Here is a 21120-nt window from a genome sequence, read left to right on the forward strand (position 1 = left end):
GGGAGAGCAGCAGCAGGCCCTTTCTGTATCGGAGTTGTTTCAAAGTTATTTATGCATGTAATAAACCACCCGTAGTAAAAGCAATGCGCTGTTGTCACCTTACCTGAAGAGTAATGTGTTTCCTGTTATTTAGGACCATACGATACACAAATGCCCACAACGCTTGAGTAAAACTAATTAAATTATGCAAAAAAAAAAATAAATAAATAAATTTTATTGATGAATTGTCTACACTTTGTGCAGTAAAAAACAAAAACAAAACAGTAATGTGGGTCGAGGATGTCTGATTAATTAAGTCTTTTTGTTTTACTCTTACCCTGCAAGTAAGTGTGTGTGTGTGTGTGTGTACGTACATAGCTACTGTGATACCACCCACTGATTTCAGAACTCATTTTAGAGCTTCAGTGTTTGTTGTGGCTGTCACACCATGTTAGATAATTCTGTTAATTCTTCAAAAGGCATCAACAAAACAAACATGGTCTTTAGGTCCAATTCAGGCACTCCAGCTCATTCCCCTAATATACTAACTTTAAGCTTAAGTACAGTTTGAAGGAGTGAGAACCAGCCTCAAGATAACATTAGAGCAACTGCAGCTTTTATACTTCAGTGCTGGAGGCTGGTGCTTGTTTCGATCTGTGATAAGAAAAACATGTGGTTTATCAGTAATGATGTGTGAAACTGTCTGCTGTAAAACATGACTTAATCTCAGGGTAGGCCCAATCTAAGGCATACATTACTTTTACTGTAAATGAGATCATGATTGTAAATAAAACATGATAATTATTTGACCAAAGACTTGAAACTAGCAGCTGAGATCATAAACTCATCATGAAAGTATTTACAGAGGCCACAGGAGAAGTAGGGTCCTCATAGACAGAATTTTACAGAATCCGACTTATTCTGAAACCAGAAAGAAAGAGGCATGCGATTTATCCCATTGTTCATTTTAATGCACGTCTGCAAACATGTAAAAACATATTTACAAGTCTTAACACTGGAGACGTTTTACAAAAATCATCTTACAAAATCCATTCCATGCATATAACTGATATAAGACTGAGTATAGAGAACATCACCCCCTTCAACACACACACACACACACACACACACACACACACACACACACACACACACACAGGAAATAAAAAATAAATACACATTAAAAGAGGAGCATGGGAATCTAACTAGTAACAGTCCCTCAAAATAAAAAAAGTAAAAATCCCAACATGGTAAAAATACAGAATAATTTTGGTCTTCGTAAACTTGCTCTTTCACACTGAACAGAATATTCCAGATGTTCAGAAGTGGTTTAATGAGACTAAAATACACTTCAATACTTTCATTTTCATGCCGGCTTTTTCTTGAGATGCAAAAAAACCCAAAAACTGCAGATTTTACTTCAGCTGCAGGTTGTCAGGAAACAAAGATTAGTGTAGTTGTGCGTTTGTTCCTTGCGGAGTCAGAAACATGAAAGATCGATTTAACAGTGTCAGCAGAAATGTGAACAACCTGTGTAGCTGTGGCAGGGCTACTTATGGTAAAAATCATAATTGTGATTATTTGGGGGAAAAACTAATCTCAGATTTTTAACGTGATTACTGATCTTTAACCTCGTATCAGTCACAGTGATGTTGCATTTTAAGCATGTTAACAAACATGCTTAAACAGCACGTGGGCCTCTCAATTCAACTCTCAAAGCAACTTTGGCCTCAACGTTCGTCTGTTATAACATAAAACAGAAAAGGAAGATCTGACTGAACCCTTAACTACTCAATGGACAGTAAGAGGTTAGAAAGTACAACAAGAAGTGCGGAAGATTTGATGTAAAATCAGCAAAATATGAGAAAGGTTCCCAGCGGACCTCCTCAGAATCAGCTCATTTTTGTTTGTACAATAACGCCAGTGCATTTATTGAAGCTACTTATTTTATCTTAGCACCATGGCTGTTTGTACACTAACAGGACATGGAACCTCAGCAACTGGGATGAAATTTGGTGCTTTTTTATTTATTTAATCTTTCCAGAATTTCTGAGATCTAAATATTTTTGTGGTTGAAAAACCCATTTAAACAGCAGGAGTCACAGCTGGAGGACAACCCTGGTATCAAAGTGCAGGTAGAAAGGAGGCCGGTCATATGTTATCACTTGTTTTAAGCAGCCATATATCTCACATGGTGATATGAGCCTTGAAAGTTTTACCCAAACTGCACTTTTTGAAGTTTTCTGCAGTTTATTGTCAGGAAAGATTAGAGAAAAAAAAATCTTGCTGACTAAAGATCTGATTGTGGCTTCACATTATGAAACCTGTAGTGGGTCTAATACTGATCTGGTTGCAGTTTTTAAAACAGAGCTCAAATGTGTTTTTCCAGCCTAATATTTTGCACAGCTTCATTAAATAAACTGAAATTATTGTACAGAAAAAAATGATTCCAGTTTTCCTTAATAAAAACACAAAAACAGCTCAGATTATTTGAGACAATCTGAAAATACAGATTTTGGGAGATCTGTCATTTCATTTAAAGTGCGACGTACCATCTCCAGCTTGACTAAATATTGATTTCTATTGTTAGTTTAGGGGGATTTCACACCTATTGTTCGTTTAATCTGGTCTAAATAAGTGATGAGTTTGTAAACTTGTAGATTTTCCCTGTGTTTTGGTCTGTTTTCACACAGAGATGAAAACAAGTGAACTGTTCGGTCCACTCAGCGACCAGATGTGTCTGTACTGTGACTCCAACCTTATATTACTCTTTTAAGTTTTTTAGCTCAGACTTGTAGCGTATATCTAGTAGTTGGTTTAGCCACCATAAACGAACCGCAGCGTGACCACCTCCAAAGGGTCTCGGTGTGGTTGATTTGCTGTGATCACCATGTTCACACATCCTCGATTTAAACAGACTAAACAGCGTTGGTGGGAAAACACCTTACGATCACTTTTACAGCAGAATGTATGGGCCATTGCAGGTTTAAAGAAGAGTGATATTTAAAGAAAAAAGTTAAGCATTAAAGTTTTTTTTTTTTTTTTTGTTCTTTAAAAAAAAAAAAAAAAGAAGCCAAAATGACATTTTAAAGTCATAATTTTGCAAGAAGATTTGTGTTTTTCCCCCATCAGGAAAAACTTTATCTGGATTCACCTCATCACCTTTTTCTCACAAATGTTGACTTTATCGTCTCAAAGTGTTAAAGCAGTTTATGTGTAATTCATAAATTTTTCCCTACATATGAAGCTATTGTTAGATTAACAGTTAGTGTTATATTAAGTCTGACAGTTAAAAGCGGTCACTAAAACTAAAACAAAACAGCCATTTCTCAGGTTCTGAGATTTTACTGGTTTTAGATTTAAGTGGATGCATTGTTCTAATTTCCAGCTCCAGTTTTTTCCTGAACTCTACAAGAGGAGCTTTGCATAATTCACAGTTCAAAATAATACTTCTTTATTTTACACGGAGCCTTGGGGCAGACCTTTAGATCTCAAGCTAGCCATTTTAGCTCCTCCCCCTTTAAGCCAACTTTATTCTGACTGACTGCCCCTTGTCAACTGAAGTGTGTGGGTCGTCTGTGCTTAACATGACTGTATTAGGGACGTCCCTTCTCTGTGACTTCATGCAAGTCCAAAAGTAGAAAGGAAAAAAATGAGTGTTTGGAGCATTTTGCAGCCTGAGCTTTGGTGTCAGAGGGACTAACTGTACACTGACCTTGTTATTTGTTAACTTTGGCCGTGTTTAATATGAACATCCACCACTGGAGCAGGAACTATGAGACAGGAAACAGGAAAAGAAGAACAGGTCCACTTTGATTCATTATGATAAGTTGAGCAAGAATAATCTTTTCAGTTTAAGTGAAAGAGCAACTTAACACTTCCTCAAAGTTCAGCACTGTTACAGACTGTAGGTAAAAGTAAATGAAGAAAAGTAATGTTTCTATAGTGTGGAAGATTAGGTTTAATTTTTAGAAGCAGAAAATAAAAAGCAGACAGGGAAAGCTTAGATTATTTAATGCCCAAACCAACTTCTGAGAAGTGTTTGTAAAGACGATAAACACTGCACTTTAATGGCCCTGGGCCTGTGCATGTAGGGCCACATTACAAATTCTTAGAGTTAGAATGACCTCTTTTCATTCGTGTTCAGATCAAATATCCACACAGAGTGCCTTCATATGAGCGTCATCACTCAATAAGCTTCAACAGTTCGCTTCTTTTCTGATTCTGCATTGATTCTCCTCACTGACGTGTTACAAGCTCAAGGCTGGACACAGACGTGCACATCAGAAGAGAAAAGTGCAATGAGCCAGGATGCCGTTTTCACACTGAACATCATCAGTCTAAACCAAAAGTGATTAACTTAAATTTAGCAAGGCTATTATTTTGTTATAAACAGCCAAGCCTCCTTTCTGACTGAACAACTGCACTCTGTAAAGAAGAGGAGAAAAGAAGTGTTTCATGCCAACTTTTAGAAAGTTTGCCTAAAAGGCAGCTGTGTGGTTGATGCATTGCTATGTAAAGATAATTCCTCACTATCCAAAAACATCAAACAAACAAAAAAAACACCCTCTTTTCATTTTAAGTTACTTGAGCAACTGTGCATGATTCATAGATAAGAATAATCCTTCTTTATCTTACACTGGGCTCAGTTAATCCTTCTGTCTCAAACAAGCTATTTTAGCTCCTCACACATTTCCTCCGATTGGTCGATGACATTGGCAATTTCCAGAAGCTGGACTGATTGCTGATCAAAAATTAAGAACTTCACTAAACCATACTGTTAATATTTCATTACTATTAAAATTAAGTGCACATTGGTCCCAACGTAGTTGTGAGACTTGCTTCTTTGGGCTAGAGGAAGAAAAAAATAAAACTGCTGTGAAAATAGTGTTCAGTATGAAAAAACAACACCATTCTTTCAACAGCAGTTTCCTTCTGCTGTGATTCTCCAAAAGGTTAGAAAGCATTGCTGAGATGATAACAGGCGGAAACTATCGCTTCATGTTTCTGATGTCAGAGTGAATATATACACAGAAATGCCATCTCCCATTTCACATCCTTCAAAAGGTAAGGCATACATGTTTCTTACATCAGCAAAAATCATTGAAAATTAACTTTTTTTTTTTTTTTAGAAGAACAAACATGCACATACTGCTCAACACAGTTAAACTCAATCGGACTACATACGTGATCGCAGTGGGAGTTTCCTTTGAATTCTTGGCTCCTTCGTTGAACATGTGGTTACGATTGGTAGTGTAGGATTACTGTGGCCCCGCCTCCCTACAGACCTTCATTTGTCTCCACGGGAGAGATGGCTGAGAAAGCAGGACAGGCACGTACCAAGGGAGCCTTTTCCCATAATGCATTATGACACAAGGCACCCCTCCATCCTCCACTCATTTCGAGGAAGTTTCAGCATGTCCTCCCAAGTTTTGCACGCTGTCCCCAACATCCGTGCAGACTCTTCATTGGTCAGGTCCATCCACAACACATTTGACATGACAAATGTTTTTTTGTTGTTTTTTTTTTTTTTTCTCCTTTTTGTTTTAGACTCCCACCTACCACACGTGACCAGAGAAGGCGGGAGGACGAGGACCAGGTTAGGATGTATCCTGCAGGTCTTTGGCTTTGGTCAGGATGGTGTGGACGTCTGAGATGGGGTAATCCTGAAAGACATATCCAGCCCAATTAATCCCTGTAGCATCAGCTGCATGTCTGAACATGAACACTGTGTGCTTTAGAGTTGTACCTGCAGTAATCTCATGTTCACTGTGAAATCACCAGCCAATAAGTTATCCCGGATAAGTCTGTGAGAAGGAGGAGTTGACACAGTGTGAATGCTTCCCTTAGGAAATGTTATTTAAAAAACAAAAAAAAGAAAGTGCATACACTTCTATGCAGATGACACCCACTTATATCCATCTATGAAGCAAGACAACTAATGCCTACTTCTAAATTCACACAAAACTCAAGTACTTCTGCAAAGACTGCCGAGTCATTTTTCCTCTTCGCAAAGAACACTGTAATGCTAAATAGCACCCTGACTCGGACTTTGAAAGCCTAGTCTGCCCATAGTCTTTTACACCTGAATAATTAACATTTCATGCTCTGTGCGCGTTCTTCAGGTAATCTATTAGAAAATAACACAGTTTCTATTGTATGCAGATGATACCCAATTATAATTATGAAGATGACAGATCAATTAATAAAACTAGAGTCATGTCTTAAAGACAAAGACCTGGATTGCTTGCATGTTTGTATTTATACATTTAAAGTAAACTAAAGTTATTGTATTTGGCTCTAAAAAATCTCAGGAGAATCATGTCCAATTGATGACATATAAAAATAACTGAAATAAATTCAATCCAGTCTGAAAGACTCACATGAGCATGGCGCAGCAGACCAGGATGAGGAAATGGAATCTGTCCTGGTCAGAAAAAAGTGTGTCCCAGATGCGGATGACATCTGGCAGGAGGAACTCCTGAGATAACAACAGGGTGAGCCAGCGGAAGGTGAAATATTGTGGTTTGATGTTCTGCTCTTCCTGTGGGGGGAAGACACACAGGAAGTCAATGCAACAATTTTTAAACAAGAATTTAATCTGCATTTTACTTTTTTAAATTTTTATTGCAGGGAGAACATGAAGCTGTTCCATAAATGAAAGAAAACACAGCAGTACTGGTTTGTTTTGATTTTGTGTTTGTTTATAATTATGACTAATTATGAATTTATGAATAATCAAAGTACCGGTAGATATCTTGGTAATTCCAAGGGCTGTTTATTTTTTCCTTGCACCTGCAGCTGATCAAGAAAAAAAATTTAATATTTTGACAGTGAATTAGAAGTATGCCCTATGGGTGCTGCTTTGGGAGCACTAGGTGTATTGCCCAGAAACTGCTTAGTTTGGGTTGTTGAAAGTAACTCAGAATACTTCCCAGTGGGCTCACACCCAGGCAGCCATTGTCACCAGATCTATTTGGAGTTGGAAGGTTTATTAGTATCCATTTGGATTTCGCTCAGGTCTACAGTTTCAGTCTTGACTGCAGTTTTTACCTGTCTGCTAGGCCTATCCTCAGCAAATTGGCCCAGAAGATGCAAACACCATACAGTCCAGAGGTCCAGTTCTGAGACTCCAGTTAGCTGAGGTGAAACCTAATAGACAGCTAGCAGCTACAGATGAATGTGTCACCATCCACCTGTCAGTCACATTCTAGAAGCTGTAAAGGTGTTTATTTTTGCTGAAAAGTTGGACATTTAAACCCGGGAGTCTACAGGGAGTGCAGAATTATTAGGCAAGTTGTATTTTTGAGGAATAATTTTATTATTGAACAACAACCATGTTCTCAATGAACCCAAAAAACTCAGTAATATCAAAGCTGAATGTTTGTGGAAGTAGTTTTTAGTTTGTTTTTAGTTTTAGCTATTTTAGGGGGATATCTGTGTGTGCAGGTGACTATTACTGTGCATAATTATTAGGCAACTTAACAAAAAAATATATACCGTATTTTCACGACCATAAGGCGCACTTAAAAGTCTTAGATTTTCTTCAAAAAGTGCGGCGCGCCCTATGTGTTGTAAGGAGGACGTAGTAGAGAACACCATGAGAACGTTAAAGGGTGAAGTGTGGGCGTTGATCGTAAATACCGGGACAATCGCACATACCTGTATAAAAGAACAGGTATGTGCGATTATGTGGAACATCGTTGTTTTAACAACCCTGAAAATGGCAAAGAGACACGCTTACGAAGCACAGTTTAAACTGAAGGCCATCAGCTACGCGGAGGAACATGGAAATCGAGCAGCGGCGAGAGAATTTAAGATTAACGAATCGATGGTTCGCAAATGGAGGAAGCTGGAAAACAAGCTCCGACAGGTCAAGAAAACGCAGCTGAGTTTCCGCGGACATAAGGCGAGGTGGCCCGAGTTGGAGAAAAGACTCGAGCGGTGGATCATCGAGCAAAGAGCGAGCGGGAGAAGCGTTTCGACGGTCACCATTCGACTAAAAGCAGTTTCGCTAGCAGAAGAGATGAACATTGAACATTTCCAAGGAGGTCCGTCTTGGTGCTTTCGTTTTATGAAACGGTGCCATTTTTCCATCCGGACCAGGACTACGGTAGCGCAGCAACTTCCAGCGGATTATAAGGAAAAGCTGGCCATCTTCCGCTCCTACTGCAGCAAACACATCGGCGACAAAAACATCCAGCCCAGCCACATCACAAACATGGACGAGGTCCCGCTCACTTTTGACATCCTGGTGAGTCACACTGTGGAGAAGCAGGGGACCAGCACGGTAGCGATACGCACAACGGGGCACGAAAAGTCTTCTTTTACTGTTGTGCTTGGCTGCCATGCTAATGGACAGAAACTGCCGCCTATGGTGATTTTTAAGCGAAAGACTTTGCCTAAAGAGAAGTTTCCAGCAGGAATCATCATTAAGGCAAATGAAAAGGGCTGGATGGATGAGGAAATGATGAAAGACTGGCTGAGGGAGGTGTATGTAAGGAGACCAGGTGGTTTTTTCCACGCAGTTTCACTAAGAGTGGAAGGCAGCGCCGGGCGAGTTACGCCACAATTTGCCAATGGATTGTAGATGCTTGGGCTAACATGTCTGCTGGCACTGTTGTTCGAGCTTTCGCAAAAGCCGGCATCGTTTCCGAGGAGCCGCACGGCACGGAAAGTGACTCTGGCAGTGAAGACAGTGAACCTGGCATGTTTGATGGAGATTTAGCGCAGCTGTTCAATTCAGACACAGAGGATGAGGACTTCGATGGGTTTGATTGATGATAAAAATGTGAGTACCAAACTTTGTTTTGCTCCTGCTTTATTTTTAAATACGCACACTTGTATGCTTGTGTGTTGTTGATGATGACGATTATTGGTAATAAAAATGTGAGTAAGGTACCGAATTCAGGTTTGCTCCCGCTTTATTTTTAAATACGCATACGGTACTTGTATGCGCCCTATGGTCCAGTGCGCCTTATGTGTGTGTTAAATACAGTAAGGGCACACATAACTGAGACTGTGCCTTTTAGCACAGTGCGCCTTATGGTCGTGAAAATACGGTACCCATTTCAATTTTTATTTTTACCAGTGAAACCAATATAACATCTCCACATTCACAAATATACATTTCTGACATTCAAAAACAAAACAAAAACAAATCAGCGACCAATATAGCCACCTTTCTTTGCAAGGACACTCAAAAGCCTGCCATCCATGGATTCTGTCAGTGTTTTGATCTGTTCACCATCAACATTGCCTGCAGCAGCAACCACAGCCTCCCAGACACTGTTCAGAGAGGTGTACTGTTTTCCCTCCTTGTAAATCTCACATTTGATGATGGACCACAGGTTCCCAATGGGGTTCAGATCAGGTGAACAAGGAGGCCATGTCATTAGTTTTTCTTCTTTTATACCCTTTCTTGCCAGCCACGCTGTGGAGTACTTGGACGCGTGTGATGGAGCATTGTCCTGCATGAAAATCATGTTTTTCTTGAAGGATGCAGACTTCTTCCTGTACCACTGCTTGAAGAAGGTGTCTTCCAGAAACTGGCAGTAGGACTGGGAGTTGAGCTTGACTCCATCCTCAACCCGAAAAGGCCCCACAAGCTCATCTTTGATGATACCAGCCCAAACCAGTACTCCACCTCCACCTTGCTGGCGTCTGAGTCAGACTGGAGCTCTCTGCCCTTTACCAATCCAGCCACGGGCCCATCCATCTGGCCCATCAAGACTCACTCTCATTTCATCAGTCCATAAAACCTTAGAAAAATCAGTCTTGAGATATTTCTTGGCCCAGTCTTGACGTTTCAGCTTGTGTCTTGTTCAGTGGTGGTCGTCTTTCAGCCTTTCTTACCTTGGCCATGTCTCTGAGTATTGCACACCTTGTGCTTTTGGGCACTCCAGTGATGTTGCAGCTCTGAAATATGGCCAAACTGGTGGCAAGTGGCATCTTGGCAGCTGCACGCTTGACTTTTCTCAGTTCATGGGCAGTTATTTTGCGCCTTGGTTTTTCCACACGCTTCTTGCGACCCTGTTGACTATTTTGAATGAAACGCTTGATTGTTCGATGATCACGCTTCAGAAGCTTTTGAGACTTTTGAGACTGCTGCATCCCTCTGCAAGATCTCACTATTTTTGACTTTTCTGAGCCTGTCAAGTCCTTCTTTTGACCCATTTTGCCAAAGGAAAGGACGTTGCCTAATAATTATGCACACCTGATATAGGGTGTTGATGTCATTAGACCACACCCCTTCTCATTACAGACATGCACATCACCTAATATGCTTAATTGGTAGTAGGCTTTCGATCCTATACAGCTTGGAGTAAGACAACATGCATGAAGAGGATGATGTGGACAAAATACTCATTTGCCTAATAATTCTGCACTCCCTGTATGGGGACTAACTCGCTTTTAGAGCCAGCATCAAGAGACCACGAGAGAAATTAGCTTGTGGTGCTGCAGCACTGGCTTTGATATTTATTCCCAGAGGTTGATTCTTACCAAAAAATAAATGAATAATAATAATAATAATAAAAAATCATCATCTTTTACATACAATCTAACATGAAAATTACAAGTTGCTTTGATTGTGAGAGCTCATGTTTAGTAATTCAGAGTCAGTAGGCTTTAAACGTATCTGGTCAGCCCAGTTTAACCTGTGGGAGTTTCTGTTTTGCTGCTTTGTAGGAAATAAATTCCTGATGAGTGAGAAGAAAGTCTGTCAAACAGCCAAGAATCACAGCAGTTACAGGCGATTATCTTGAAAAGAAACATCATGAAAAGTGCTGACTGTCCGACAAAAATTATTTAAATCCTACAAGAGGAAGGACAGGAGAGATCTTTTCTACTTTTTTAAAGTATCTTATCAATAAGAGAAACTGGAAAAGGGCTGACTGGAAGCAGCTCTGTTACAAACAAGGTTATCATCGTTAACGAAAACTAACGAAATAACGAAAACTAGAAGTGAAAAAACATTTTCATTAACAGAAATAAAAACAAAAAGGAAAACTAACTAAAACTGTAATGAGTGCTCACAAAACTAACTAAAATTAACTGAATTTATAGCAAAAATGTGTTTAGTTTTCATTGATGTGTGCGTGTCATACAATAGTCAAGAGTGAAAATGAAGTTGAGTTTCCAGATTTTTGTCTTGCTGTCTCATTATGCCTGCAGGTGGCAGTATGTTAGTTGAGTCGTCTGTGTTGCTCCGTCCTCGCGCAGAATCATGTCAGGAAAAGTCGGGAGAAAGCGCCTGAGTCCAATTTGGGATTACTTTGAATATGACTGTGTTTTGGATAAAGTGACTTGTAGTGGAAAGACACAAATTATGAGGGACATTTCTAAAGGGAAAAAAAATCCCACAAACCTTAAAGTGCACTTGAAAAGCTCACACAAGAAGGCTAACCTAGCTTACCTTGAGAAGGTAAGGGAGCGCACTCAAACCTCATCCCCAGAAAACAGAAGCTAACCCCAGGCAAGGCAGCGTGATTCATCCCGAGACAACAGGACGGGGATGTCTACATAACTGTGTGAGTCAACTGCCTTCAAAAAGTTTATCAATTCACTTGAACCAAAATTACGAACACCCGGTGCTGCAAGAGTTAATAGTCTCAGTGGGGCCAAGATATACATTTTATAGTTGCCTGGTATCAATGGTTGTTCATCTGCCCTAATTTATTTATTTAAAGAACCCATAGTTGGGAATGTGAGTTGTCTGTCTCTGCGTGTTAGCCCTGCGACAGACAGGCAACCTGTCCAGGGTGCAGGGTATGGTAGCTGGAATAGCAACATACCCAAGGATAAGCAGAAGAGCATGACTGATATGATGAAACTGGGATTTTGCTGCACGTAATTATTGCAAACAACTAAAACTATAACTGAAACTAATCAAAACTAAACTGAAACTAAGGATTTTCAAAAAACTAAAAACTAAACTAGCAAACAATTGGTAAAAACTAATTAAAACTGATATAAAATTGAAAACCTGAAGTCAAAACTAAATAAAAATAAAAACTAATGAAAATTGCAAAACTATTAAAACCCTGGTTACAAAGCATATTCAAGTCAATTTGGTAATTGAGTTATTGAAGAAAATACTTGTTTGCGTCTGTGTTTAGTGGAAGGAACAAGAAATGTGTTAAAGGTGAACCTTACCAGCTTAAGATATAGCTCCATGTCTTTGTCTTTGAGCATGGAGTACACACTCTCCATCTTGTAGGTAATGCCACACTGAGAGTCGTCCAGGCTCTTGATGAAGTTATCTCTGTTCTCCGACATCAGATTGGTGAAACAGAAGAAGGTGTCTGCCTCAGCGTGCTCTGTGAGATGCCGCAGTAAATAAACAAACAAACAAAAAAAAAAATCACCAAAAGGAAAACAGAGTTTATGTAAGCTTTTTTCCCCTTTTAAACGTTACAAACCTTTCCACTCGCTGTTGGGATCTGTGGCAAACGTGTAGTAAATTGGCCCCACAATCTCATTCATGCCCTGGACGTAGGCGATGCCAGGGTTCAGTTTGGCATAAATGAAGAGGATCCGCTCTACCACCTCCCAGTGGGCTTCACTGCCATTGGGCAGCACCTCGTACTCGTTAGATGGATACAGGTTCAGCGCCTTTCCAGGTGAACTCACCTGAGAAAACAAGACACAGCTGATCCGAAACAGATTTTAAGTAACATACACTCAATGGCCACTTTGTTAGGCACACCTGTACAACTGCATAGCAACAGTAATATCTAATCAGCCAATCACATGGAAGCAAGGATTAACGCCGCTTCTAATTTTTGGGGTTTTTTTTGCATTTTTTATGCTAACAGACAAAACTGTAATGCAAATATGCCAAACACATAAAATATTCTTATTATCACAGAACACATGCTATTAATGACAATTAGACTGTGTGCCCATGTTATTATCGTTTACTGGCGAAGGAAACACCTGATTTATGCCAGTTATGTCTGTAAATGTTACCAAATATCAAATAGATGTGAAACAAATGGAGACATGGTGCTCATGCTGATTAGTCATATCCACATGAGCAGGGTTTCTCCACTACATAAATAATCTTGCTGCCCTCTGAATAAAACTACTGTTTCTTTGTACACACAAACTGTGTGACCAAGGCTGCTTTGTGAACACACACTTTTTCTGCACATAACTCAAACTTAACGTTTACACATTATGTGCACGTTTTAGCAGTCATCAGGGGGTTTAAGTTTTAACAACTGCCAAGTTTTTATTTCCTGCCTGGTACAGGACATGATCTACATTTTTCACCATTAACTGAGGTTGAAAGACGGTCACGGCAGAGAGAGGAATCTGTCTAGATATTATCCAAAGAACCACGATCATTCCTTTGAGGTAAAGTATTGCCCTTTCAGTCATTTACATCTAAATTTCTAAGTTAATTAAAACCCCTTTTACAGATATTAACCTGAGGGTTAAAATGCCTGACCTGTAAAAAAATGCTGCACCATTTCCTCTTTAAGTGACTGTGTAAACGTGTAGTTTTAAAAACTTTATGTAATGTTGCAGTAATTAAGCAGTAATTCAGGTCTGTGATTTATAGGTGGATAAATGTTTACAGAAAAGTCATGTACAACAAACGAATGTAAATAGCTGACGATGGCCATCATCATTCCATCATAAGTTATACATTCCTATTACATTTCTAATGAGATGAATTCTTAGTCATTAACTGTTTTCTTTTCTCAGCTGTACCGGTGTCAGCTTTGATGTAGGCCGTGTGAGTAACTTCAACCCTTCCTGCTGTTAATACCAGGATGATGGTTTTGTTTCAGCGCGTCACTGTACCTGAACTAACCTGTTTGTACTGTAAGCGGGGCAGAAAAGTCAAAATTCGACAGATGGGCCTGAATCAGCAAAACTGAGCTGGACCCCACAATCGCATTCATGCCCTGGATGTAGGCTTACATTGGTGACCCCGCTGCGGTTGCAGTTCACCGTTTGTGCCTTCAGCGTCGTCTGCTCCACTCGGCGACGCAGTGTCTCGTAGTCGTTCTGAGGGTCCAGGATCAGCTGACAGGGGTACTCTGTGGGGCGCTGGAAGAACGCCATGTCCGGGTACAGCCGCCTGCAGGTGAACACTCACATTCACATTACTGTTATTTAACAGAAGTAACAGAACAGCTGGTAAAGGTGTTTACCTCACGTCTTTGTCGATCTGCAGCAGAATTTCATTATCTTTAAAGTAGGTGTTCCACCTGCTGTCAGGGTTTGGATTCAGAGGCTGAAAAGAATCAGATCAGATAAAAACTATTCAATCAAACTCGTCAAGACAAGTGGCTCATGACAAAGAGCCACAGGAGAAGGTGATCTATATTTCTGTGATCTGTAAGGACGTGCCGTACATCTCTTCAGCGTTTATCTGACTGCAGAGCAAATTTGACTTTAAAGTGACTTCAAAATATAAATCCGACAGTTTCAGAATCACGCTGCTGCGTGTGTGCACTGTGTGCATGGAGATAACTTGGCTTCTTATCACTTCAGACTCTGACTCCCACGTTTTTAGAGTCAAACAGATGAAGCACAGCCATGTGCATATGAGTGATAAATAATGATAATAATAATAATAATAATAATAATAATAATGGATTGGATTTGCATAGCGCTTTTCAAGGCAGCCAAAGTGCTTTACAATACGACTATTCAGTCACTCTCACATTCACACACTGGTGGAGGCAGCTACAGTTGTAGCCACAGCTGCCCTGGGACGGACTGACAGAAGCCAGGCTGCCATGTCGCGCCATCGGCCCCTCTGGCCATCACCAGTAGGCGGTAGGGTAAAGCGTCTTGCCCAAGGACACAACGACCAGGACAGAGAGCCCAGGGATCGAACCAGCGACCTTCCGGTTACAGATGCGATTCCCAACCCCCTGAGCCACAGTCGCCCCCAAATTAATTCATGGTAGGCACTCATTGTGATGGATTTGGTTGTTTAAAAAGCCTCTGTAACAGCTCTAGTTTATGCTACACTGTGTGCCATCGTGCAAATATAAATTACTGCACACAGTCTGTGCCCAGTGTGGGCAGCAGTCACAAAGTGAAAGGTATTATTCAGTACTCACACGTTTAAAGGTTCACTCAAGCACAACCTTATGAAGCCAAGCCATAAAATTTAATGTTGCGAGTCCAGTAAAATCTTTATTATGCAGACCTCAGCTAAAGATCTGTAACAGAATCAGACCAAACTCCTGCTTGCTGAGTGCTCGAGTTGAAAACGGCAGCAGTGAGTGTTTTACGACTTTAGACTCTGTAATTATATTCACCTGACACAGTTTAATGGCACTCAGCAGGAGAATCCACACTGTTTATCTCAATCTGACACTTGTATAACTGTTGGGAGGTGATGCTAATTTTCATTTCGATTTATCACTCATAGCACAATTTGGTTTCATTATTTCTTTCAGCTCGTCACTGCAGCGAAGAGAGAACGACAGAGGATGACTCACGTGATCCTCCATCGTCACGTCTTCTCTGGAAAGGCCCAGGTTGGCGTTGGCAATGCCGGGCTGGATGATCATCTCCTTCAGGAACTGGGAGTACACCTCTCTGTGAGACCCATGGAAGAAAAGGAAAGAATACATTAATTGATTAATAATCACTGAATTTGATTAGTCACATCAGATTCTCATATATTAGTGAATCACATGGAAGGATTCACGTCCTGTTTTTGAAGTTAAATAAAGTTTCTTTTTAGATTTTCTATTCTTTGACAAGTTTGACTGATTAAATAGTTTAAACTCTAAAAGAAAAATGACTCTACAGTTTTTCCTCTTGTAAATTTGTCAGCGTTTCCCTTCTGAGTTTGCTTGCTTTTCCCCCTGTGTATGTGTCACCTTTTTTAAATAATAATAATAATAATGGATTGGATTTATATAGCACTTTTCAAGGCACCCAAAGCGCTTTACAATGCCACTATTCATTCACTCTCACATTCATACACTGGTGGAGGCAAGCTACAGTTGTAGCCACAGCTGCCCTGGGGCAGACTGACAGAAGCGAGGCTGCCATATCGCGCCATCGGCCCCTCTGGCCAAAAGTTTTAAGATTACTTTGGGTCCTTGTATTTGGATTGCTGATGACTGATAAAACTTGTGTGTCCTTTTCCAGCTACTGAAGTGAAGCAAAAAGTTTAAGAACTACTCAACTGAGCCGCAGCATTTAAAATTAGGTTGACTCATCTTTTCAAATTAAGCAGCATTCACAAAACAAAGCAAAAGAACCACAGTGTAGTGTGGCCACTCGTGAGTTCGGCACATTTAAAGTGAATAAGAATCGAGAAGCCTCCAGCTTTCCATCTATGCACATGGAACATCGGGAAGCTCACAGAGCAGACTTACTGCTAAATCTAAATAATCAGAGGTGAAAAAGACAATCTTCTTTAGGCTGCATATTCATTTACTAAAAATGTCCTTTTTCAACACTCTTAGATTTCACTGATTTCCCCAGTAGAAGGAAAGAGTGGTTAAGACCAAACTGGGTCTCAGTGCTCTCATGTGAAACAGAGGAAACCACAACAGAGCTGCGACTTCAACCATAATGCATCATAATAAGCAGCATCAGGTTTTGTGAGTCAGACTCAGAGCAGCTGACACAAAACAAGGGTTCTCCTAAATAAAATCAAAGCACCAGCTCTTTGATCGGGCTTTAAACTGATCCACTTACCTTTGCTTTTTCAGGAAAGACTCCCACTGGGTCTGATCAACAGGTAGGTAATTAAGAAGGATCTGAGAAGGAGGTAAACAAAACACAAGAAGAACGACGCTCTGTGTTAAAAACATAATTAAAGCTGTTTCACTCCTACAAACAGATCAAAGCTCCTTGCACACTCCAAAACCACTGGGTGACATCACTGAGGCTATGTCCAGCTTTTATATACAGTCTGTAGTTTGGTCTCATGTGGTGGGAGTGTTGGAAGTGTCATGTGTCAGCAGGGATGTAGACACAAGCTGTAGTATTAAAAAGAAAGTGCAGACAACAGATCAGCAGCTATTAGTGAAACTCTTAGACAGCATTTTTTCCGTGTTTCCTGGAGTTTGGATATTTCACGGAGAGAAAATCAGTTCCCTGATATTGTTAGTTGTCTTAGACACCAACAGCCCAGTAAACTGTAAAGTGTTCAGCCGTAAAAGGGCAGCACATCTTTTCACAGTATGAGGTAATAAAGTATTGGAGGCATTTCCTCAAAGTACACCTTTGAGTCTGCTGGTATGTTTTTGTCTGTAAAGTGAGACGCCAGTTTATACAATTACAACCAGCTAAAGCTAAAATGGTCCCATGAGGCAGGGCGACTCACCTTCCAGCACAGCGCTCGTATGCCTCCTTCAAAAGGGATTCCTGCATTAAATAAAGAAAGGTTCCGTCAGTAAAGCTTAACAGAATATTGTACTATTACATTACCAGTCCCACCCCTTCAAAAAATCCAGTTACCATTAAAGCACAGCTCCCTCAGTGTCTTCAAGTTGATTTTTTCTTCAGCCAAGGCAACTTTGAACTCTTGTATCCTAAAAAAAAGGAGGCGAGATTAGAGCCAGTTTCATTTCTGACCCAAATGTTAACTCACCAGAGTTAGAGAGACAACAGGAGAGAGTGAATTTTAGAAGAAGATTGATGACAGCCTCTTGTCTCTGAGTCAAATATGAAGATGGGGAAATGGCAACGCTCACTATTAACACTTTTCAATCCCGACTGAAAAGTCTTAATTAGGGCTGCACGATTAATCGTTAGAAAATCGCGATCTCGATTCATACTTATGTGCGATCTCATTTCCAAATGACAACGATTTTTTAAAAAAAAAAGAGAGAGAGAGAGAAAAAAAAAAGACGACGACGATTGTACCGCATTTTGATCCGGGACGTAATCTGCATGAAAACAAGCGCTCACTCTTCCTGCTCAACAAATGACAAGGGCGGAGCCTTATACCACGTGATACAGAAGCTGTGCCGTGTGATGCTAAAATTAGCAGGGAAAAAACAACGGAGAGCACGTCAGGGATGACGAGAAAGTGACAGGAGAAAATCCGTCCCGGTCAACCACCCAAACATCAATAACGGGAACCTTATACAGCGCTTCCCTATACACGTCGAACTCCCGCAGGCACAAAGAAATTACGGAGGCTATCACTTATCACCTGACCAAAGATATGGCTCCCATCAACACTGTGCAAAACGAGGGATTTAGGAAAATGATCAACACCCTAGACAAACGCTACACAGTGCCGTCCCGCAACTGTTTTTCTATTGTTGCACTACCTGCTCTATACACGCAGTGTCGAGCAACAGTGGAGACGGAATTTCAAGCAGTACAACATTTTGCGGCAACAACAAAACCTGAGACATTTGTTGTTTTTATGTTTATTTATTGTTTTTATGTTCAGTCTCAACTGTTACGAAGTTGATGTGCAGCTAATAAGTGCAATAAATATTTATACTGGAAAAGAGAATCGTGATTCTCATTTTATGCAAAATCGTGCAGCCCTAGTGTTAATACTGAGCGATGCCATGACGGCCGTTCCCCAAAGAGGTTTGAGCCGATCTCCCACAGGAAAAATTAAACCCAGAATTAAGATGTAAATATTTGAGCCATTTTTAAAGCACAGAAAACATATCTGTTCATCAGATGTAAATAAATGTAATTTCGTACACTTTCCATTTATTCTCATTATATTACCAGGTCTTGTATAATTGCCCATTTCGTCCACACAAATTTGCCTCTGTTCCTCCCTCACACAGATCTGGGTTTTTTTTCTCTCCATACGTTTGCCATTTTTCCTCTCTAAGTTGATTATTTCCCTTAAATCTTCCATTTTCTTCTCACTTGGGTGTATTTTTGACTCAGAAATGTGCCTTTTATTTAAACAAAACTGATGCCGCCCCCACAAATGTGTCACTTTTCCCTCAAAAATGTTCCACCTCAAGAATTTGACTGTTATTTCCTTATTAATTTTGTTTTATTTCCTCAACATTTTCACAGAAATTTGCTATTGTTCCCTCAGAAATTAAACATTTCTTCCTTGTAGACCTATTATTCTTCCTATTATTTCCTTGTAATGTTCCCATTTGTCCCTCCAAAATTTGCTATTTTCTTCTAACAAATTTGGGGGTTTTCTCAGTAACTATTTTTCCTACTACATTCGCCCCATTGGCCCTTTTCCCTGAAATCTAAAGGAAACTTTAAACAGAAAACACCCTGCTTTTCCTATTATAAGAATCTGCCATTTGTGTAACAGTCCTTCCTCTGTCAAATTTTCAGCTTATGTTTACATCGTTTGCGAGTCTTTACTTGGCTCTATTTACTCTGAGATTTGATTATTACATTGACAGCAAAGACATGGTAATATTGTCAGCTTCTGTAAAATATGTACTGTTAACGAAAAAGATTTGCTCAATAAAGAAAAAGCAAAAGAGAAAAAAAACCCATAAAAAGGCATTACTAAGGTCTTTTTGTCGAGCAGTTATCAGGTCAGAGGGCCGGGTTCGTTTGTAGTAAGCACATGTGTTTGAATTTCCGTTCAGGTCTAGTGTTTATGTGTGAACAGCTGATTTATTGTCAATCTTTCGGTGACACAAACAAAGTCAGCACATACCGTTAGCCGGACAGTGGCTAATTGTTAGCCTTTTGGGAGTGGAGGAAGTTGTGTCACCTGATGTGCTAACACGGAGGTAGCATAATACCTGAATACTTGAGTTTACAAAGCACCCTGCGCGCTTTCCATCTGCGATACTAACGGTGACTCTTTTTTTAGCTGAAAAACCCATATTAGCGTTCACAATGCGCGTGTTCCAGCGGCTGTAACTGGGCTCGTGTCTGGTCAGCGGGGCTGCTAATGCTAATTCTACGCTTTGGAGGCTAGCTGCTGAAATAAACAGCTTCAGTATGTGCGCGCGCCCTATATCCCTCACGAGGGCAGAGATTTGAATGCCTCTCACCTGTTTTTGTACGCTGTAGACATGTCGAGGCAGGAGACGGTGCTTTCCTTTAACTGTTTCCAAAGAGGAATGAATTATTGGCCACAGGGAAGTCTTCCTACTTCTCTTCTTCTTTTACCAAGGAAATCCGACAGGTAATGCACTGTCGGCTGCAATGCTGCCTCCTGCAGACCAGTTAGTAATACATTTTTAAACGGAAGAATTCGAGAAGATTTATTCCAGAGAATACATTCTGAGTAAAGCTTTTGAGGTCCGAGTTGAGCTTTTAATTAATAAATTAAAAGACAGTTAATTACTGCCCAAACCTTTCTTTGTAACTGATAAATGTTGGCATAGATCTGACATAAATACACTCCCGCTGACAGTCCTCCCCTCAACAGCTGCAGGGTCTCTGCATGCCAAGATGCCTGAATACACGTAGTTATGGATTCACAAATATGTGACACCATCTGTAATACGACTGTTTGATCTTTCTGTTTTTGCAGCGCAGTGAGTGAGAGATAAGATGTAGGTAGTTGATTGCAGGAATTTGCTTTACAGACACAAAACATACATCACATACATCAGGAAACAAATCAAAATAATCCTACACTGTCTCCATGAATCATGGTGAAAATGTTTTGTATTTTTTTGTAAATAATAAACAACAGACTATTGTAAAAACGACAGTCTGATTCTGAACTATTAAGCATGCTGAATGTCTGAAACGATTATCCTTTCCAAAGGACAGTTAGAGGAGGTTGTCATGCAATCAGTAATATTTATTCATTTTGTTATTATGTAAAACATACAGATTTAACACAGACGATGAAAGTCACTCGGCTGGCATCACTAATCTCACCAAACAAGTAAACAGGAAATAATAAAAAATAAGATAGACGTAAAAATAAGTATCGTGTCATGTTTACATTAATACTCAATCTTTTACCATGGTTCCTGCTTTTTTTTTTTTTTTTTTTTTTTTTTTTTTTTTTTTAAAGAAGAAGCTTTTTTGTAGTGTTCTTCTTATTATATAATTGCACTACAGCATCCTCTAATTACCCAAAACCTTTGCGCTATTCTTTTGCAACAATCTCAGTCTTGCTTTTAATCCTCCTGTAGGAAGGAAGGGAAATTAATTATTTAACTGAGTAATACCTCTACTTTCTCTCTTTTTTCATTTTTTTCCTATTTAATAGCATTTGTTCGT

The 21120-nt window shown here is 39.9% G+C and overlaps 1 protein-coding gene across 2 annotated transcripts; it reads right to left on the reverse strand.

Moving 5' to 3' along the window:
* Positions 1 to 937: 937 nt before the first annotated feature.
* Positions 938 to 20050, reverse strand: tbc1d13 (TBC1 domain family, member 13). 2 transcript variants are annotated; one of them, XR_014892993.1, is made up of 13 exons: positions 19932 to 20050; positions 17434 to 17507; positions 17300 to 17340; positions 16669 to 16730; positions 15453 to 15552; positions 14148 to 14230; positions 13915 to 14074; positions 12402 to 12612; positions 12136 to 12299; positions 6363 to 6523; positions 5729 to 5786; positions 5167 to 5645; positions 938 to 4830 (listed from the first exon to the last, which is right to left on the reverse strand). XR_014892993.1 is itself a non-coding variant. In XM_085278838.1 (12 exons), the coding sequence occupies exons 1-12, from the start codon at positions 19952 to 19954 to the stop codon at positions 5580 to 5582; spliced, it is 1203 nt and encodes a 400-aa protein (XP_085134964.1). In that variant the 5' UTR covers positions 19955 to 20050; the 3' UTR covers positions 938 to 5579. The 2 variants fall into 2 exon arrangements, 1 of the variants encoding a protein (XP_085134964.1); XM_085278838.1 differs by having other exon boundaries at positions 938 to 5645.
* Positions 20051 to 21120: the final 1070 nt, after the last annotated feature.

This window comes from Mchenga conophoros, linkage group LG7 (assembly GCF_057382185.1).
Source record: "Mchenga conophoros isolate Kocher_MC1m ecotype Shallow Benthic linkage group LG7, M_conophoros_male_GT1.1, whole genome shotgun sequence".
NCBI lineage: Eukaryota > Metazoa > Chordata > Actinopteri > Cichliformes > Cichlidae > Mchenga > Mchenga conophoros.